Source organism: Ananas comosus, linkage group 25 (assembly GCF_001540865.1).
Source record: "Ananas comosus cultivar F153 linkage group 25, ASM154086v1, whole genome shotgun sequence".
In the NCBI taxonomy this organism is placed as follows: Eukaryota; Viridiplantae; Streptophyta; class Magnoliopsida; order Poales; family Bromeliaceae; genus Ananas; species Ananas comosus.
The window spans coordinates 3,147,574-3,166,834 of NC_033645.1; the positions used below are offsets into that span (position 1 = coordinate 3,147,574).

At 37.2% G+C, this 19,261-nt stretch overlaps 3 protein-coding genes across 5 annotated transcripts; 1 reads left to right on the plus strand and 2 right to left on the minus strand.

Annotated features, from left to right (window-relative positions):
- Positions 1,577-7,431, minus strand: LOC109703578 (NACHT, LRR and PYD domains-containing protein 4C-like). 3 transcript variants are annotated; one of them, XM_020224240.1, is made up of 17 exons: positions 7,314-7,429; positions 7,002-7,132; positions 6,808-6,907; positions 6,124-6,189; positions 5,870-6,043; positions 5,696-5,769; positions 5,443-5,536; positions 5,116-5,158; positions 4,298-4,360; positions 3,642-3,871; positions 3,420-3,540; positions 3,234-3,334; positions 2,980-3,093; positions 2,686-2,856; positions 2,450-2,596; positions 2,228-2,373; positions 1,577-1,939 (listed from the first exon to the last, which is right to left on the minus strand). In XM_020224240.1, exons 2-17 carry the CDS (start codon positions 7,099-7,101, stop codon positions 1,788-1,790), a joined length of 1,896 nt encoding a protein of 631 aa, XP_020079829.1. In that variant the 5' UTR covers positions 7,102-7,132; positions 7,314-7,429; the 3' UTR covers positions 1,577-1,787. The 3 variants fall into 3 exon arrangements, with proteins under 3 accessions (XP_020079829.1, XP_020079830.1, XP_020079831.1); XM_020224241.1 differs by lacking the exon at positions 4,298-4,360; XM_020224242.1 differs by lacking the exons at positions 1,577-1,939; positions 2,228-2,373 and having other exon boundaries at positions 2,690-2,856; positions 7,314-7,431.
- LOC109703637 (GDSL esterase/lipase At5g33370-like) lies at positions 10,293-13,074 on the plus strand. Its single transcript, XM_020224336.1, has 5 exons — positions 10,293-10,593; positions 11,148-11,275; positions 11,386-11,628; positions 11,721-11,973; positions 12,329-13,074. The coding sequence occupies exons 1-5, from the start codon at positions 10,350-10,352 to the stop codon at positions 12,559-12,561; spliced, it is 1,101 nt and encodes a 366-aa protein (XP_020079925.1). The 5' UTR covers positions 10,293-10,349; the 3' UTR covers positions 12,562-13,074.
- Positions 13,163-17,223, minus strand: LOC109703636 (bifunctional TH2 protein, mitochondrial-like). The gene is made up of 6 exons (XM_020224335.1): positions 16,761-17,223; positions 16,234-16,342; positions 15,608-15,895; positions 15,069-15,480; positions 14,673-14,942; positions 13,163-13,914 (listed from the first exon to the last, which is right to left on the minus strand). The coding sequence occupies exons 1-6, from the start codon at positions 17,177-17,179 to the stop codon at positions 13,496-13,498; spliced, it is 1,917 nt and encodes a 638-aa protein (XP_020079924.1). The 5' UTR covers positions 17,180-17,223; the 3' UTR covers positions 13,163-13,495.

A 19,261-nucleotide genomic window follows, 5' to 3' on the forward strand; every position in this document is an offset into this window, starting at 1 on the left:
TTCTTCGTGGTCCACGTACAGATTGATGGGTACACGGATTTGGACGGTTCAGATGGGCTGAGTAACCACCCATTTTATGGCCTCTCGCTTTGATATTGGCTTGGGAGAGAAAGGAGGACAACGAAGGTCGCACTCTGAGAATGCCACTTCAGCTGTGTGAAAAGGCCAAAGATGAGAATTACTGGTGATAATCACTTATCTTTCTTTTTTTCTAAAACTAAAATAAATAAAATAAATATTTTTGGTGTTCTAGTTTCTAGAATAACTGGCAAAAAAAAAAAAAAAAAACCCAATTGTATTACTTGGAACTGCTCGGAATGCATCGAAATGTATATTATAATTAAAAATTTAGAGTTTGATTTTTATTTTTTTTAAAAAAATTTTACTTTTGTAATTTGGTAGGACGTACTTTACTTGAGAAGTAATTTCTTTTATTACGAAAAAAATTTGAAGGTGCCAATATGCAACGTTATTCTTGACATTTGAAGATGGTCTTTATTTTTAAATATTACAAATTTTCCGGGTAAATCAAAAGGATATGTATAACTAGATGTCCATACATTCATAAAGAACACGACAAAACAACAAAATCCGTTTCAAAGGTGATCTACAATATTACTGAAATTAAACATTAGATCATCTCTCTTTCAACGTTCACACAATGTTATCTTGTGATTATTCTTATCCATCTGAATACGATGTTCCAACATCCATGCAACAAACTTATCTTTCTTAAAAGTAAAATCACTTTCTTTTTATGCTCTGGTGCAGCAAATCCTGGTGTATTAACAAGATCAAACAAATACAAGGAAGTTAGCGTGAACCATGATAATTGGTACAGACTACAAAACTACCTACTCTTTTATTCTCTTTTTTTTCATTATTTTACTTCGTGTTGTGGGCAAACAACTCGTACCAATGTGGTTAGCCAACAACGACGTATAAAAACATCATGCTTCATAATAAATTTCTAACTTTAATGACGATAACTGCGACATATGACCAACTTTGCCATTCTTTTAATTCCTTAATTTTTTACTAATCCAATTCTTTAACAACTTGAAATACGACTGGTTGTGTTCTTTCGTACACATGATAAAAGCAGGTTGTACCAAATAGAAAGACTCTGATTGTACATGGTCACTAAATACGAATCATCACCAATTCACAACATTTCATACTTGAAGAGTAAACTAATAACAGTAATGATAATAAATGATCGAGAGCCAAATCATCATACCTGCAGGTCGGTAAACCTTCAGTTTCATGGCATAATGAAGGCATAATGTCACCGGTGCATGATATACAAAATACAGGAAGCCAAAAAAAAAAAAACCTACAAAAAACTTATCTAGGAGTAGAAATCTGGTGAAATGAAGGTAGAAGATTCCTTCATAATTTTAAACTAATTGGCAACGGAATGTCTTTTCTATATGACACCTCCTACACAGTTGGCAATTTTTGCTCTTTTCCAAAACCTTCCTACCGGAAGGTAACAACCAAAAATTTTAATTCCTTCTGCAAAATTAGGATCAGCATATCCCTATATACATATCCAATAAAGAAATACATCACATGATAGACTGTAGCTCACCTGTATCTTTCATTGCTTGTCCACATAGAACATATACAAAGCATTACCATGAAGCCCATTTAACAAGTATTATGAATCCGAACCATTTTCCCTCTTTCAGTCAGTAATTACTCTTCTTATATTATCTGCTACAAAATAGCAGGCATCTCATTTGAACATTCATAAGACTCACGAACATATAGGAGATATCATTTTATGGATCATCATCGTAGGGTGTGCCGGATTGTGGTGGTGACGGAATCATCACAATGGGCTTTCCCTGGTGACAAAATTCCAGCAGTGCCGAAGTATTGTTTGACCGGCATAAGTGGCTATTTTCTGATAAGTCCAAATGCTCCAGTTTACCTAAAGTTAGTGGACATGGCATGAGTTTTGGTAATTTCATATTTTCATGGAAGGGAAAGGTATATTCTACAAAAATTCAGGAAGTAAGGAGCAACTTTTGTGAAGTAAAGAGCATAGTTGATCAGCTGATGACTACTAGAATGTAGATGAAAGTCCATATCGCAATCGAGACCCATGGACAACAAACCAAGTGGTCCAAGTCATATTTCTTAATCAATGCAGCCAAGTGATTGAGCTCACAAGCTAACTCGTAAATAAAACCTAGAGAAAAAGCTGAAAGACGCGTACCCTTCAACAGCTTTAGTGCGTCACAAATAATGTCCACTGATTCAGGAGGCATAATGTTAGCTCCTGCATTGATCGACAGAAGATTTGGAGCTTGTGAAATGAGCCTGGACAAAAAGTATGCAGTTCGAATCCCACCTCGATTTTTGCTACAACATAAACAGCAATTAGGTGAATCGTATTTCTTACTAGCTTCATAGGCATCTCGGAATAACCAACACTAACCTGATGTTGATGAATGAAAGAGCAATTTCTTGGGGCAATATTTCCTCCAGTTCTTTGAAACCCACTGCTCCCAGTCCAATATCTTCAATATTGAGTTCTCTTAAACCAGAAGCACCCAAAAATTTTGCCAATGTTGCAGCTACAGAACTGAAATTAAAGTAAATTAATATTAAAATAATGGCTTCTAAGAGATTGAAAGAAAACAGAATAAGTAGAAAAAGTTATCCCTAAGTAACCTGCCAAGGTGATTATCTGCAATTGATAGCATGTTCAATGGCTCCTCCAATGATGGGAGGCTTCTTAGAAGTTCAATCACTCCTCCGCTGGATAGATTGCAATTTTCTAATTTTACATTTGAAAGAAGGTTTGTTTTTCCAAGAGCCCTTACAAAGTACGGAATAAGGGATCTGCAAGATTTATGGCCATCAAAATTTTCAAGTTCCAAGATAACAGTGTCATAATTCATAAAGGCAGTATTTTATTAAAGAAGATGAAAATATCGTACTTGACAAACTCTTGACACAGAATACCTGATGCCTTCATCTGTTATTGGATTGTCACTTATGTCTAGACTTTTTAAGCAAGGCATTTTTACCAATATATGGCCAAGATCTTCTGCATCATTGCTATGCAAATTGCTTCCCCTAGTATGATAAAAATTGATTAATAAATATTTTAATTATGGAAATTTCCAGACTGAGGATATACCTGGATAAAAAACAACATAATAGACTCCGTAAACTAATGTAAATTAACAAAAGCAAAAAATAATAAACAGTGATACCTAAGATTTAGAACAGTCAAAGACTTCAAGGAAGCATCTGATCCAAGTAGTGATCGGAAATCTTTGGATTGTCTCTCAATTTTAGACAGCCAACCTGAAATCTGCAGAAACTGAACATGATCAAATTTTCTTGTTCATACTACTGATGGCCAAAAAGAAGAAAGAGCAACTGCTAAAACTGCTCACATTGTTTTCTGATATCTCAAGAGTCACTAAATCAGATGAAGAGCTCAGGAGAGTATCGAGAATCATTTTTGCAAATTTTGGCTGCATCTTAGTATCAGAAAAACATACTGATTCCAACAACCTGGCCAATGAAACATTTTAAATTTATTTTTCTGTAATGGATGGTAAAACAAGACTAAATAAAGATAAAGAATGAAAAAGATGTAGCGAATTGAAGTTTACCTTCCTGAAGACAGAAAAGATAGTAGACAAGTAGGTATTGAAGATGACTTGCTTTCAGAAATGGGTGATGATTTGACACAGAAGCTCTGGATCCCATGAATAAGAGATCCCTCCTCACACAAACTACTGCAAATCTTATTCATAACGGTGGGATACAGTTGACAGTGGCTAAACTCAAGAGACAGCAATGTTTTCCTATGGTGGTTCAGAAGCATACACACTCCATCAACCTGAATGTGGCACAAATCAAAGAATAAGTTAACCATAGTAAAACACTCACTACAATAAGTAATAAAGAAAACAAAAAGATTTCAAGATTTATATAAAAAAAAAGTATGTTGCGGTACATAGTTTCAGAAACAACAGTGCTATAACTAGTAAAAGGTAAGTACTAACATGCTTGTAGGCTAAGAGTTGTGCAAAGAAGCTATTATACCAATGCATGGCAAGCATCAGATGACATACCAAGGCTAATACCGTGTCAATAAACAACTGATACTTGAGATATCGATCACAAGTGAACCTTGAATTATTTTTATACAGAATCAACTATCTATCACCTTAGTTTCTCCATAAAATAAAACCCTTATAGGCTCATACAAAGATATTATGCTTGAGACATTTTGAGTGAATGATTGGATTTGTGTGAGACTTGCCTGAGTTTTGGAGATAATTCTAATGAATATTAATTTTTGCAGCTTGCAAGATCTCAACATCTCCTGTAAGAATAGAAAAATCGTAAACACTACATTCATGTAGGTCAAAAAAATACTCCCAAGCCACCATTACAAAAAAAAAAAAAACAAAGAAGTACAGGGATAGACTTCTCATCTTTGTTCTGATCTTTGGTAGGAAAATATTTACTATAAAAAGAGATCAACCTATCAGCCAACAAATGAAAGAATAAAGGAGATGATTTCTAAATCTAAAAATATTCAGAGTTTGCAGCATGTAGAAGAATGTGATTCAGAAATTCAAAAAAAGCTGAATTAAGGAGAAATAGAAAAAAATAAAGGCAGCACAAATCGGCAATAACACATCGACAGAATGAATACATACAAAATGCTATATATGGATAATCTGCAACAGTTACACTAGCCAAACCCTTTCTCAACAATAAGGGATAATCTAGGAAGAACCATTGAAGATGAAGCAGAGTATTTGAAAATACAAATAAATACTAATGTCCCTATTTTGAGAATAATATGCTTGGACGATTATACATCAATATAGTTTTAAATGTTAGGCCATAAATTTAGAACATCGTGAATGAAGTAATTTTGATGTTCACACATTGATTCTACTTCCATGGGAATAATGTCTGCCTAAAACAACTTACAGAAAGATTTGTTTCCACAAGAAGATCCTTGTAAACATAAAACTATAATTTATCTAGTCTTAATGAATTTTAACAAAATCAAGCCCAAAATCACCCATCTTAAAAGGCTTAACTGCAGTTAGTCGTAATGCTTACACATATTTCTACAGCACACAGCACATTTTGAAGTCTCAGACATCTGCAAAACAGAAAAAAAAGTTTGATAATAGTAACAGAAGACATCATATCTGAAATTCTGGTAACTCAATTCTTAAAAAAACAAAACAAAACAAAACAAACTGCTGGCAAGGTAAAGACTTGATAGAAACAAACAATATCCTAAAAAAAATAGTACCGCTAAGTCTCCAAATTTATGTCCTGCTGAATCAGCATATCAAGTTGAAGAAAAACAGTTCATAATACGATAGCACAAAAAAATTGATCCATTTATCAAATTGAACAGGATCTAAAATGACGCACTACCTTGCATAGCATCCAAATCTGTCGCAATGATACGATAATCTGAAACACTCATCAAGCATGTTCTCACCATGGCTGATTGCATTAATTATGCTATCTGCAAAAAGAAAGAGAAGGAAAAAGGAGAAGCAAAAGCCACTTCAAGACAACAGCAGATATACTAATAATATCCTCCATACAACATAGTAGATAGGATCAGTTGCACTAAGCACAAATGACCAGTAATAAATTTCAGAATTGTCACAAAGGAACTTACTGGATGTTCTCAGTTCACCAATGCGCCCATAAAAAGAAGGAAGAAGGGCTCTCTCTGCAGCATCATCTAAGCAACTTCTCTAGCAGATAAAGTTGGTCAAACACTCGGTATCATTTCTCCACTCTCGCAAACAAAAAACAAGTGAATTTATAACAAATCAAATTGTTTGGATACTTTTGCAGGTGCTTCTCCCAGAACAGCTGCTGCCAATCTAGAGGACCCTTCACCGAGTTATGTATTCCTGCACTGTCATCTGTAGTAATGTATTTTCTTGGATCAATCTTCCTGAGATCCTCTGGCCACCGCTTTCTAAACAGTATCTTCCACGCAATGTTGAAGTTTTCATACCTGAAAATTGATCTATTATAAATACGTATTTGCAAAATGACTTATTTTCATTTCTTGAATTCACATGATCAGTAATAAACCTTCCACGTTTTCTCCCGTGAATTTCACCAGGAGTTCTGAATTTCTCCATACAATCATCAATCAATCTGTGAGAAGACAATTTCCATGTTTTCGATATAAGCATGAACAAACAACAACCTTTTATCAATGTTTGACAGATCTGCAATAAATGGCGCAAAGAATAACAAATCATTGCGTATTTAAAAACGATGGTCAAGAATCTGATCATACTTGACACTCCTAAAAGCCTTGACAAACCAACTATTTATCCCAATCTAATGAAAAAATGAGAAAAAATTCACTAAAATCATTGTCATCAAACCTCAAATTACTATTATAGAATAAAGAATGACTCGATTCAATTGTGATCCAAGCACCCCTTGAATTAGGACAGTTTTTTAACATTAAACATAACTGCTAACTACTGTACAAGATAAGTGATCTTTCATACAGCTGAAATACTTGACAAAGATACTAAAAAAACTTTACCAAGTAATCTATAAATATTCCATATCATCATACTATAATATTATCACCATTCTTCTGAACTTAGCAATTAATCTTTCTTCAGGAGTTACAACTCAATGATAGCGAATGAGAGGCACACATTATGATAAAAGAGAAGATAAATGATTACACGAACTACGTAAACAATTACACGAACTACAAATTTAACCAATATGAACACAATGAAAGCGACTGACACGTTGTGAAGTGTTTGCAAGGCCAATGGAGGTAAGTTTATCACCACGCTATCAAGCAAATCCGACGGAAGATCTAGTATGTCTTGCAAATGATCATATCCTAAATCAAAAAAAGAAAAACATTACTTAACAAGTAAATAGCATTGAAAACAACACAATCATTAGATTCAATAATGGTATTAACGATTCACTACCATAACACTCAAAAATGTCCGTAAAAAATTCACCATGTATGATTGCTGATGTTATAGCCTTCAAACATAGAGCGAACAAAGATGGAACCTCCTCCGACATTTGGTAACATCAACGATGGATTCAACAAAACCTGTAGCTCAAAAAGTTCAAAATAAACTAGGGTTAGTAATCTCAATTAGGAAATTTAATTTCGGGACGTACAAAATCCATGATTCACAGCAAGGACCAAAGAGAAGTAAGCTATGATCAAACGAAAAATCGAAAGGAACTTATTAAACCTTAAAAAGTTGCCAATAAAAACGATAATTTACCGAATCACATGGGCGATTGAGGTTAATACGTTGCTATAAACAACGTTGAGAGGAGAGAGAGTCAGAGAGAGCGATGGTGGAGGAAGAAGAAGTGTGGAGTCGAGTAGAGAGGTGAAGGACGAGAAACGGTCGGGTCGAGTCAAATTTCACAACCCTAATTGAACCATACGAAACCTATACGAGCCAATACGGGTTCGACCGATTGGTCGGGTCTAAGTTAGACCCGAACTGAAGTCGTCGCATTCTTCCTTTCGTACGCCGACTTTTTACTTGTAGTCGGCAGCGAAAGATTCTCCGCCACCGAAACTCAATATTGCAACTGTAAGTGAAGTCGGCAGTTTCCAGTTGTCGTCTGCGACTTCTTGGCGACATATTTTACCCCACTTCCGCCTCTTTTTTTTTGTCACAAGTTGAAGTCGGCGAATTCGGTCTTTTGCAACAAATTCAGATTTTATTTTTGTATTTATTCTTTATTTTTACTATCTTTTGAGAGAGAGAGAGAGAGAGTGGGGTGAGCCTACAATCAGATTTCATGTCTAAATTTTTTTTTAAAAAAAAATAGAAAATTAAAAAATTAAAAAAAATTGTGCCCAAGTTGAAGTTTGTCAAAGAGGAATTAGGATCTAATCTAAAAATATATCACCGTAGTACATCCACTTAAATACATTTTTCTCTCTTGATATTACAAAATGGTGACGGAAATTACTGCCTAAAATACATTTCAGGAAGAATTGTCACTTAGTATGAAGTTGTAGTACAAGACGCGTTCAATGGCCTGAAAATATTGTTGGGTCATTATTGCTATGAAGTGCAAAAGAAGGTCTCTTTTCATATGTTCAGTCAACTGCACATAAAGTCATCATGAAATGTTTCTAACTTGACTCTCAAACTTCTGTCAATTTCACCCATGGGAAGTTTGATTAACTGAAAAAGTTAAATTGATTGGTGAAACTTCAACTCCAATCTTAATTCTTCAGAAAGTATAACTATCGGCATTAAAAAATCAACTCACAATTGTATAAGAATATATAATTTTCGTCGAAGTGACACTATCCAAACATACTTTTCTTTCTTCTTTTTTTTTTTTTACACTTCAAAGTTTTACGCATCAAACGTACTGCACAAACCTGATAAATGCCTGTGTACTTCTTACAACAATTCTGGCCTAAGTTTAATACTGACTTTTGGTGAACTTGTTTTCTTTTTCTTCCAAAGTGGACATAACAATTCATTGCCCTCAAAAGGAGAGTTATATAGAGTGAGAGATTCATTACTCAGGGACACTGTTTAGTGGCGTGTTTGTCGCTCAGTGCTCACCTCCTACATTTGGCATAAACATCAACCTGCAAGGTGCATGGAGCACTCTTTGTCATCTATGACATAAGTTAAAAGGGACTCTTTATTGATCATATGCACCATGATCATCAAAGTAATAAATGCTCTTTTGGTGATGGCGGTGGCAGGTACTAATAGTGAGAGTGGTAACAGTAAATAAAAGAATGAAAGACTCAGATTACTTTTTTATAATCTTGAGTTGAGAAAAGCTCAGAAAGTTAAAGCAGTAAATTAAGCAGTCTAATTTGGTACAGTTTCTACTTGTTATGTGGTTCAAAATTTTTGGAATAAATAGAAAGACAACATGGTTGGTTTGCTCTCAAGTGACTGATCTTAACCGCAGCTTGTTTCATGCATTTGTTAGTTGAATTTAACTACTAAACTTTAGACATAAAACCCCACCAGTTACACTTTCACATTGCCTTTAGCTATATACTGGAGAGAGGCTGATTATTTCCTATTTTATCATTCTCATTAATGGAAATGTACTTAGTACATGTACCTGCCTTCCTGATGTTGGCCCTGAATAATGCACTGGTTGAACATGGCCTAAAAGGATGTAGATAAATATGGTACAAAAATAATGAGTGGCCAAGGTTACTTTCAACTCAAAAGAAGTTATATAACCTTCTTTATTCTTGCAGCTGTGAAATACATCAGCTTTTTTTTTTTTTTTTTTTTTTTTTGCAGCTGTGCATATAAAGTAATTGCTCGATTCCCTTTTTTCAAAAAAAAAAAAAAGGAAGTCAGTGGCGCTCGCTAAATAATTCCTCATCATGAGTATGTAGGTATTTCATTCTATGATCCTTGAAGGATCATAGAGGCAAGATCTTGCACATTAGCTTAACTAATCTATTTTCTTCTTTTTTTTCGGAAGAGAGTTGTTTCTGTTTGATATTCAAGGATTGTGTTTTCAGTTGACTAAAATTTTATTGGTAGAATTGTGGGTTTAAGCAGATGAAGTTAAGGATCTATATGGCACTAAGATGTGAGAGAGTGCTGAGAAAAAGAAAAATATCGATATATTTAGTGAACCAGATGACTTCTCTTAATCCTAATATTGCTCCTACTGCAATTTTCCAGCAATAATTTGGACAGATTTTGACAGAAAAGGCATAATATGAAAGTTTGGCAAGAGGATTTACCGATAAATGTTCTTTTAAACAATCTCAGATTCCTCTGCTTTATAAGTTAATACAACTTAACAACTCAACTGGTGTAATTGAGCGATGATCATATTCAGCAAAGGCTAGCTATCAATACAAGGAACCTGACACAAAAGTGTATAATAGGATTTCAGCAATACAATGGTGTATCTAATTAGAATCTTGGATGCCATTATTGTTATAGTTACATTGTCACTGTTTATAGCATCAAAAATTAGAATCCCAAATGTCGTCATCGTCATTTGCAAATACAACACACGGTCTCCCAACTGTCACACAAAAATGTGATATTGCAAGAAAAAGTCCTCATGACAAAGACGACATCAAATTTTCTTTTTTTTACTATATAAACTCCAGAATTTAAATTTGTAGTTAAGGACCTCCACCAACCATCGCTCGAAAGATGAAGAAAATACATAACGTAGAGGACTATATAAAGCACCAGTTGGGCCTTCAGCAGTTTACTTGCAAGAACTCTTAAACCCATTTCCTTCTTATTCTGTCTCCTGTTCTCACATTTCTACAATCTACAGCCATGACCTTTTCTAGGATCTTCTTATTCACTCTTCTTCCATGCTTATTGTTATCTTTAGGAACACTTCCTGTGTCAAATGCAACACGCGCCTTCTTCGTCTTTGGCGATTCTCTTGTAGACAATGGCAACAACAACTATCTCGCGACGACGGCTCGGGCCGACGCACCTCCTTACGGCATAGACTTCCCATCTCACCACCCTACAGGCCGATTCTCCAATGGATTGAACATCCCTGACATTATTAGTTAGTGTATCTAATATCAGAATACATTAAAAAATGTTACTGAAGTATTAAACATGTCTGTAATAATTTCTAGCTGGTCATCTCATTTCCGTACTCTTATAACAATTTGGAGGTATCTTGAGACAAGTAGTTTTATCATGAGTAGCATAACTGAATGACGAGAAACAAATTCATAACAGTATGCATAAAAATTTATCTGTAGAAAATAGATTAGAGTTGGATCTGAATGTCCTTGTCTACTGGAATCTTACTCCTAGCGACACTCAACATAAAACCATATGTGCCGTTACTCGATTTGCTTGTACATACTAACATTGCGGAACACTTCAAGTTGACAATCTCTAGTCACCAATGATGTTCTCAAAATGTCACGACAATAAAGTAAATTTACCACACTTTGTATGGATTCCAGATTCTAAGTATGCTTCTCCTCAAGAGGTCTCAAACTAAGACCAATTTACAACGATTTTTTCGAAAAGCAATTCCAATGCTCTTTACTGAATTGTGATTTTGTTCCAAAAAGTGTCATCTAAGAGAGCTAGTTGAATGCCTAGGCGAGCACCTTGGAGCTGAATCTCCTTTGCCATACTTGAGTCCACATCTCGAAGGGGAAAAACTACTTGTCGGAGCGAACTTTGCATCAGCAGGGATTGGGATTCTCAACGACACCGGAATCCAATTTGTAAGCTCTTTCATAACATAGTTACACAGAAAAGTCAAAGAAAAAAGTCTATCCAAATTGACAAGTAAAAACCATGTTAAAACTTTTTCCTTTTGCCGCCCCATATGCAGGTTAATATAATAAGGATCGAGAAGCAATTGCAGTACTTTGAGCAATACCAGCAGAGGCTGAGCTCTCTGATTGGCGAGAAACAGACGCGGCACCTCGTGAACAGCGCGCTCGTTCTGATAACTCTAGGAGGAAATGATTTTGTCAACAATTACTACTTGGTGCCTTACTCTGCGAGATCAAGAGAGTTCTCCTTGCCCGACTATGTCCAGTATCTCAATTCTGAATACCGGAAAATTCTTTTTGTATGTTTCACTCCTAGCTTTGATCTATTTCACTGCAGCTATAATGGTTCATTCACATTGTGTTTCTTCTGCTGTTTTTGGTAACATTTCAGAGGCTTTATGAACTTGGCGCGAGACAAGTCCTGGTCACTGGAACTGGCCCACTGGGGTGCGTGCCGGCCGAGCTAGCACTGAGGAGCCGCGCCGGGCTCTGTGACCCGGAGCTGCAGCAAGCCGCAGACCTATTCAATCCCCAGATGGTTCAGATGCTGGGAGAGCTTAATAGTCAGCTCCAGTCGGATATCTTCATCGCCGTTAACGCTTTCCGGATGCACATGGACTTCATATCCAACCCAGAAGCATATGGTAAGAAATCATTGTGGGTACTATCAGGGCATTATTATGTTGGAACACCTATTATTTGTATAAGAAAAAGAAATGAAAACCATAACTGTACTGGAGCTTCTGCAGAAGTTTTGCTGAAGAACCGCCATTTGGAAATAGCTCTAACATCGAAATCCATGGCAGTTTCTTGCTGTAGTTAGAACATAGGAGTAGAAGCTTAAAGTGGAACTTCAAATTTCCTCCGTAGTAGAAGCTTCAAATTGTTTTAATGTGTCGCTTTTACTTTCTGATAATCGAAAAACTCAACTACTGGTTTGGTAATTGCTGTTTTATTAACAAACGAGCATTTCTAATTGATTGTCAAAATTATTGGCAGGTTTCGTGACATCCAAGGTTGCATGCTGTGGGCAAGGGCCATACAACGGGATCGGGCTCTGCACCGTGCTTTCAAGCGTGTGCCCGAACAGAGATGTGTACGCATTCTGGGATGCATTCCACCCAACAGAGAGAGCTAACCGGATCATCGTGAGCCAATTCATGGCCGGATCCACCGAGTACATGAACCCCATGAACCTAAGCACAATCCTCGCCATGGATGCGCGAATCTGATATATTAGAATTCAGAATTTCCCTTCTACTCACCCCTCTGAGTGTTAGATTAGCTTTTACCTTATTCGAATTCACTACTCACCCCTCTGAGTGTTAGATTGAGCTTTTACCTTGTTTGAAGTCACTGTTAATAATCCACGGTGTGCTTAAGGTATAGTTAGCAGAGGTGTTAGCTATACTCTCCTTGCTTGATGCATCTTTTGCTTCAGAAGTTCCATATATAATATATTCCAGGAAAAAGATGGCACTTAGTAAGGGGGAAACGGGTATAAAATAAGCTTTTATACCCTATACCTATACCCATGTAAGCGCGGGAAAACCCAAAAAGAGACAAAAGGCAATACCTCAATAATGTGCAAATGCACATATCAAACTTGTCAAATTTTCCTCTAATAAAAATCCTCAATGAAATGGTCACAAACCGACGATTAGTATCTCCATGCAGTAAGGAGGAACAGTAGCTTTTACGGAGAAGTGAGAAAGCTTCCGAAACATTACAAGTAAAACTACGAAACCGTGGCACTACTCAAAAAACATGGCCATAAAATGAGTAAAGAGTTATACCTCGGCATAAATCAGAGAAAGGTGACAACAGAAAGGAGATCACATATTCAAATTTCATGATAGAAGAAAGTAGTTACAGTTTGCAATGAGCAGTTACAGAATGTGTAGCTCAGCGACAAAAATGAAAGAACACAAACTAAGACATCCTTTTAGCTCGTCTCACAAACAAATGCCCTTGAATTCGGGCATACCGATAGCACCAGGAATTACTTTCTTGTACCTAAAAAGAATATAGGCGAAACACCAGTACACTGTTATCAACAATATAGGCAAAAGGAAGAGCATTAAACCTGCGGCTTTTGTAAAAGTAGCCACAGTTTATCATATTTCTTTGTATAGAAATAGATGGATCAGAACAAACATTGAAATGTCACGCCCCTAAAATAAAAGCATGTATTTCAGACCAGCTAGATACTGTATAGAGGACACCGGACAAGCCCTTCCAAACAGGGGTCTTTTCCTGTTTGTCGAGCTGCCTTTGTTTATTTACCAATCCAGAGAATAGTGGAACGAAGGAAACACCATAATGCTTTCCCACTCTCCTCAAACTCATGCTCGATCCAACCACTATGCCGATATCTGCTTCGAGTAAGCAGAGCAAGTCTCCCACCGAGTCCCCTATGTACACAGACAAATGCTTCGGGTCACGGCTTAAGTTGCTTATGATGGTTTTAAATTTCTCAACCTTGTCAAGGGGAGACTCCATCTTTCTGAAGATTTCTCCGGTAGAAACAGATCCTTCATAGCCAAATTCATTTGAGTGGATGGTTAGATCATTTAGACAACCGGCTGCGCATATAATACCAGAAAATACAATGTTAGAAGCATCTGGAGAAAATAGTACTACAATGTTGCATTGTAAGATGCCACATAAAAAACTAGTCTCACCAATAAAACAAAACAAATGTTTAACGCTATAAGTCGGTCTCATTTCAAAGATAAGCTAGATAGTTTGCTAAAAGAAAAAAAATAATAAATAGAATTTCACCAAGAAAAGGCATTAGCCACACACACAACCACAGCAAGTCGAAGCATAAATAAGCTGCATAAGATAAAATAGGAAAATCCAGATGACTTAGTTGCTCCTAGGGAAGAATTTGGCTGTTCCCACTTGGCAAAGCGGATGGCAAGAATTAATAATTACTACAAAGCACCTACAAGAAATTTTCTGAAGATGCTCAAACCAAGCATCAATTAGTAACTAAATGAACAGTTCCTTAATCACTAAGAACACATTCTGATTCATGGCTTAAATCCATACTTATCACCTAAACTTTGATAAGCAAGCATTATGGTGCTTAAATGTAGTGAACAGTGTGTATCAATCATCAAATTGAATATTCAAGTAAATTCTACATTCCTAGCTGATCTTCACTCATTGACATGGAAACAATTTGAACACAAAAAACCAACAGAAGTTGAACGAAAAGAGGATCAGGGGGCTTTCTAGTAAAGAAAAACAGAGGGAAGTTAACTGGTAGGAGAGATGTAACAAACATTTATGAAATGTTCTCACAGGAAAGCAGGAAAAGAAAGGAAATAGATACCTGAAGAAAAGGCCGACCTTATGAGATCGGCACACCAGCAATATGAAAGAATATGCAGATCCACATTCAGCTTCTCCTTTATCTTTACAAGATTTTGGAAAAAATTTGTACAACCATCTTGAAGAACCAGCCGCTCACCAGCCTTCTTTATGTCATCCAACTTCAGTCCCTTTAACAATCCAGAATTGATAACCCTAGAATTTGCCCGATTCTCAAAATCAGATAGCAGCTTCAGACTTGTGCGCAGGCGGTCATAATCAAATGCCTTTACTGCAAATAGAGAACCAACCAAACCATGAGGAAGTTAACATCCTAGTTATCCAGGCCAGGTAGTGTTTATATTTTCTACCCGGTTGTTGCAAGTCAAGAATAAGATGATACACAGAATGCTATTACCTTCTTGTGATGACAGTAATTTTTCTATGCATTCCTCGTACTCCTCAGTAAACTGCCTTGAGAGCATGTTCCAGGAGTTTCTCATATCTGATGATGACTTCCGCGCAATCAATCCATCAGCCACACCCTGATCAGCCTTTTGTGCAGTCAATATAGCAATCTCTGCCAAAATGGCAGAGGAATCAACTACCGTGCATGTTAAATCAAAATCCGAAAACACAATGAGTCGATTTTTCAGATCATGCGGATTTGTCAAGGGAACTACAGAAGGCCGCGCTATTTGTTGACTGGAGAAGAACTCAATTTCTAGCTTCATAGATTGCTGGTAAAGCTTTCCTATAAGTTCGAGTTCCTCGCCAGTCAACGAAACACTCAGGTTATCAAGCAAATCTTCTATCTTTACAGCAGTGTCCTGCAAGCAAGTGAACAATGATAAATCGAAGAAGTAAATAGCTCCTATAATATAAGGATAAACAGCTATTTAGAAGTTTCTGTCGTATAAGAGAACAGCTTAAAAGAGAAGGATTTCGATAGCATACCTCAAAGGCTCTAGAGGAGTAACTTTCGATCCACTTCTTGTAGGGATGATTACCATTATTTTGCAGAAACACTTGAAGTTCATTCCCCAGATATGCAAAAAGCCTCATGCAAGGCGTCACAGCACCTACTGTATAAGCAGCAATTTTTGTTTTTTCAAAAGGAGTGACAATTTTCCCAGGACCTTTTCCTCCATCAATTTTCCCTGAAGCTGTCGCAATCAGGAATTCTATATATCTTGTTGTGGACGAGCTAGGAGCAGTTCCCTTGGAGGGATCAATTCCCCATTCCTGCAAAAATTATTTGCTGAGAACTATTTAAGGAAGGTGCATCTCAAAAGCAGATGATATATAATTGCTCTTGATATAGTATGAAGAACATCTACTGACTATCTCTTAAACAATACTGCCCATGCAAAACAATTCTCAGAAATTATAGAGTATGAGTTCTCGTAGAAATAGTGATACAAACATCAACTTGCCTCCAAAATATAAAATTCAATTCGGAATTATTTGAGTTCCTCATCAAGTATCGGCAACATAAAAAAAACCGTGAAACCTAATGTGATGCGACTAATTTAAGAAAAATTAGAATAAAATTAAAAATGCTCGTGCTTAATGTATCTTACTTGGACAACTGAATTGTGCATTTTCAGTTCCTCAATCACAGCTTTCCTCAGCTCACGTATCGTAGCCTTGGCATCATCATCATCAGAACATTCTTCCGCCATCTCATAGCTAACACAACCAAGATAACAAGTCCATAGCTACAATTATTAATGATCTCATAACAAAAAAAAATATGCCACAAAATAAAGCAGTCGCAAGCATTTACATATATAAACACTTTAAATCGTCCACAATTACTATGAACACCAAAATCTGCCTTAAGTTCTACGACCAAGGATGCAAGATATAATAGATAAAATCCAAAAGCTAGATTGTAAATCCTAACTACCAAATCGGAAAGTGCACTAGATAGCAAAGGATCAAGACAGTATAGATATATGGATATCTGTCTACTTGACCGTAACACTACAATCCATGCACGTCTCAGCAGAACTTATAACAAGCACTGCAAACCCTAAATCCCGTTCACCTTAACTGCGAGTACTCAAAGAAATGACGAAAAGAGCCTAAGAATAAACACACTTACGCCTTAGTGAAAGCTTTGAGGAAGTGGACGTCCTGCGCGACGTAGCCCTGGAAAGCCTCGGACTCTAAGCCTCCCGCCGCCAAGCACACGACGAAGGGCGTGTACGCGGTGAACACCGCCTCCTTCTGGGACCTGATCCAGAACCTCTTCGCCGGGGATCCCTCCTCCACCCCCTTCGTCACAACCGCCATGGCCGTTCCCTTCTTCGAATCCGGAGCCAAATCCGGGGCCGAGAACACTTCCGTTCGGCCCGATCCTTCCCCACGGAGCGATCCAAACGCGTCCGCGCAGCGAGAACGGGAATGGGAGCGGATCGATGCCGCGGATCTATAGCGCGAGAGCGAGAGCCAGGAGCGAGGAGCGAGGAGCGAGGAGCTAGGGTTAGGGTTTCGTCGTACGAGAGGGGAGAGGAATCGCATCAATGGGGAGGAGTGGGGATGGGGGGGAGAGGGGAGAGGGGAGAGGGGAGAGGAAGGGTAGAGGCCGGAAATGGAAAAAGGAAAACTAGGGTTAGAGTTAGTGTTAGGGTTCGAGTTGGGGTTACTTCTTTTAGCGGGTGTATTTATAGGCGGGGGAGTAGAGGGAGAAGAGGAGGAAGGAACCGGCGGCCGGCGCGGTTTTCCATGGTCTACTAGTGCTTTCTGGTGAAAGTAGTGGGTCGGAATCGGACCGGGTCGGCGGTTGGACGTTGGTGGAGGGCCTTCGGTACAAATGGTGGGTACTTGTCGCTGTTGTTTAAGGAAAATCCACTTCGCCCTCTGCGTGCACCGAAGCCTATACACCGAGCGCACGCCAACACACAAATTAAAGAGCCTGAAGATGCGTGTACTTTTTCTCCCAGATAATTTCTTCCTATCCGCTGTTTTCTGGCTCAAGTGGAAAAGAACTTGGTGGTTGATACCCGAGATGCCGAGTTAAAATTCTCGTTGATTCATAATTTTCAGCTAAATTTATTTCTAAATAAAATAAGCGAAGCAGAAAAATCTTAAGGGGTAAATTTTAAATACCACTCTTGTGGTTTTACACTTTCTCACTTTAGCATTATATGGTTTAAAGTGTATCAAGTTAGTGTCCTGTGGTTTTATTTTTATCTTTTCGTCATCTTTTTCATTAATATTTCGTTAAATTATATACAAAAAACTTCAATACCCTACCTAAGTTTATCGAATATTCACTTTAGTATTTAGTTTTAACTTTGTCACCGATTTAATAAAAAAATTAACAGAATCAATAATAAAAAGATAAAAATAAAACCACAGGATATTAAATTAATACACTTTAAACCACAGAATATTAAAATGAAAAAGTGTGAAATCACAGAGATGGTATTTGAAATTTTTTTCAAAATTGAATAACAAGTATGCATAAAATTTTTCTACACACTTAAAATTCATAATTTAGATTTTTGATTAAAGAGAGAAAATAAATTAAATATGCTAAACCTTCTCGTGCGACGCACCGTTTCACGACTACAGGTAGGGAGGGAATTGAGTGATGGAACGCACGGCAAAAGTGAAAAGTCCGAATCTCAGCGACTCATCTACTGACACGTGTCCAGCTTGAACCCCTTTCTCTCGTGACATCGACATGTTTTCCAATTCCAGTTGTCATATGCACACCACGACCTTTAAATTCGTCTCGTTTTGACGGCTAGATGAAGATGGCCTGTTTTGTGCCAGTTTCATCCGACGGTCAAAAGAGCGAAGGAGTAAAAAAAATATAGAAATATCATGGGTGACGTCATAATGTCCTATGGATAATGAAGTTTTAGAATAAGACAGGGTTTGATTCAAACTAAGCAGCCCGTGGGGCCTACTTGGCCTTTTATAATCCAATGGGCTTTAGAAAACTATCAACGGCCCGTTACCGTTCATCGTAAAGTTTCGACGGTGGATGCGGTGGCTTAAAACGTTAGTGATGACGATTTTTGAGAGAAATATAGCCAAGTCCACGTATTAAATGGGCCCGCTGAGATTGAAAAAAAAAAAAAAAAAAAAGAAAGAAAAAACTGAACGATTGTTTGACATTTGCGGGCCCACAGCCCACAAGAGGCACGTTTCGATTCAATTCTGTTTTTAATTTTCTGTTGATCAGCCAACACATGCTATGTTAAGTTATTGCAATCATGATATAATTTAAATTTGAAAAGGAAAGAGAGAGAGAGAAAAGAAGGTAGTTTTTGTTTACTTCATGCAATTTCCGGAAGATCCTGGTTGATTGACTTTTTCCTTTTTCCGAAAGGGGCTGATTTTACTTTTTGAACTTTCCTTTTTTTTTTCTTTTATAATTTCTTATTGTTGATGACCTACCAAATGTCCTACCTATCCGATGACAATGTGACACGTAATTCTGAAAATGAATAGCCTCCTAAGCCCCCAGCCTATGATAGGCACTTGTTGGTGCCTTAACCAACAAGGCTAGTTAATGGTTGTGATTTTCTTATTTGGCCTTTTGCGCGCATGCTTTTCTATTTCGTAGATTGTAGTATGCATGGATTAACA

Bases quoted from the DNA above. Each gene is read 5' to 3' on its own strand.
- LOC109703578 (XM_020224240.1), bottom strand. From the start codon at position 7,101: ATGTCGGAGGAGGTTCCATCTTTGTTCGCTCTATGTTTGAAGGCTATA. The intron at 6,908-7,001 runs GTAGTGAATCGT...TTTTTGATTTAG, and splicing joins GGACATTTTTGAGTGTTATG to GATATGATCATTTGCAAGAC. The intron at 1,940-2,227 runs GTACGCGTCTTT...CACTAACTTTAG, and splicing joins CGCACTAAAGCTGTTGAAGG to GTAAACTGGAGCATTTGGAC.
- LOC109703637 (XM_020224336.1), top strand. From the start codon at position 10,350: ATGACCTTTTCTAGGATCTTCTTATTCACTCTTCTTCCATGCTTATTG. The intron at 10,594-11,147 runs GTTAGTGTATCT...TTGAATGCCTAG, and splicing joins GAACATCCCTGACATTATTA to GCGAGCACCTTGGAGCTGAA. The intron at 11,276-11,385 runs GTAAGCTCTTTC...CCCCATATGCAG, and splicing joins ACGACACCGGAATCCAATTT to GTTAATATAATAAGGATCGA.
- LOC109703636 (XM_020224335.1), bottom strand. From the start codon at position 17,179: ATGCGATTCCTCTCCCCTCTCGTACGACGAAACCCTAACCCTAGCTCC. The intron at 14,943-15,068 runs GTAATAGCATTC...CTCTATTTGCAG, and splicing joins ATTACTGTCATCACAAGAAG to TAAAGGCATTTGATTATGAC. The intron at 13,915-14,672 runs GTATCTATTTCC...TTATATGCGCAG, and splicing joins AAGGTCGGCCTTTTCTTCAG to CCGGTTGTCTAAATGATCTA.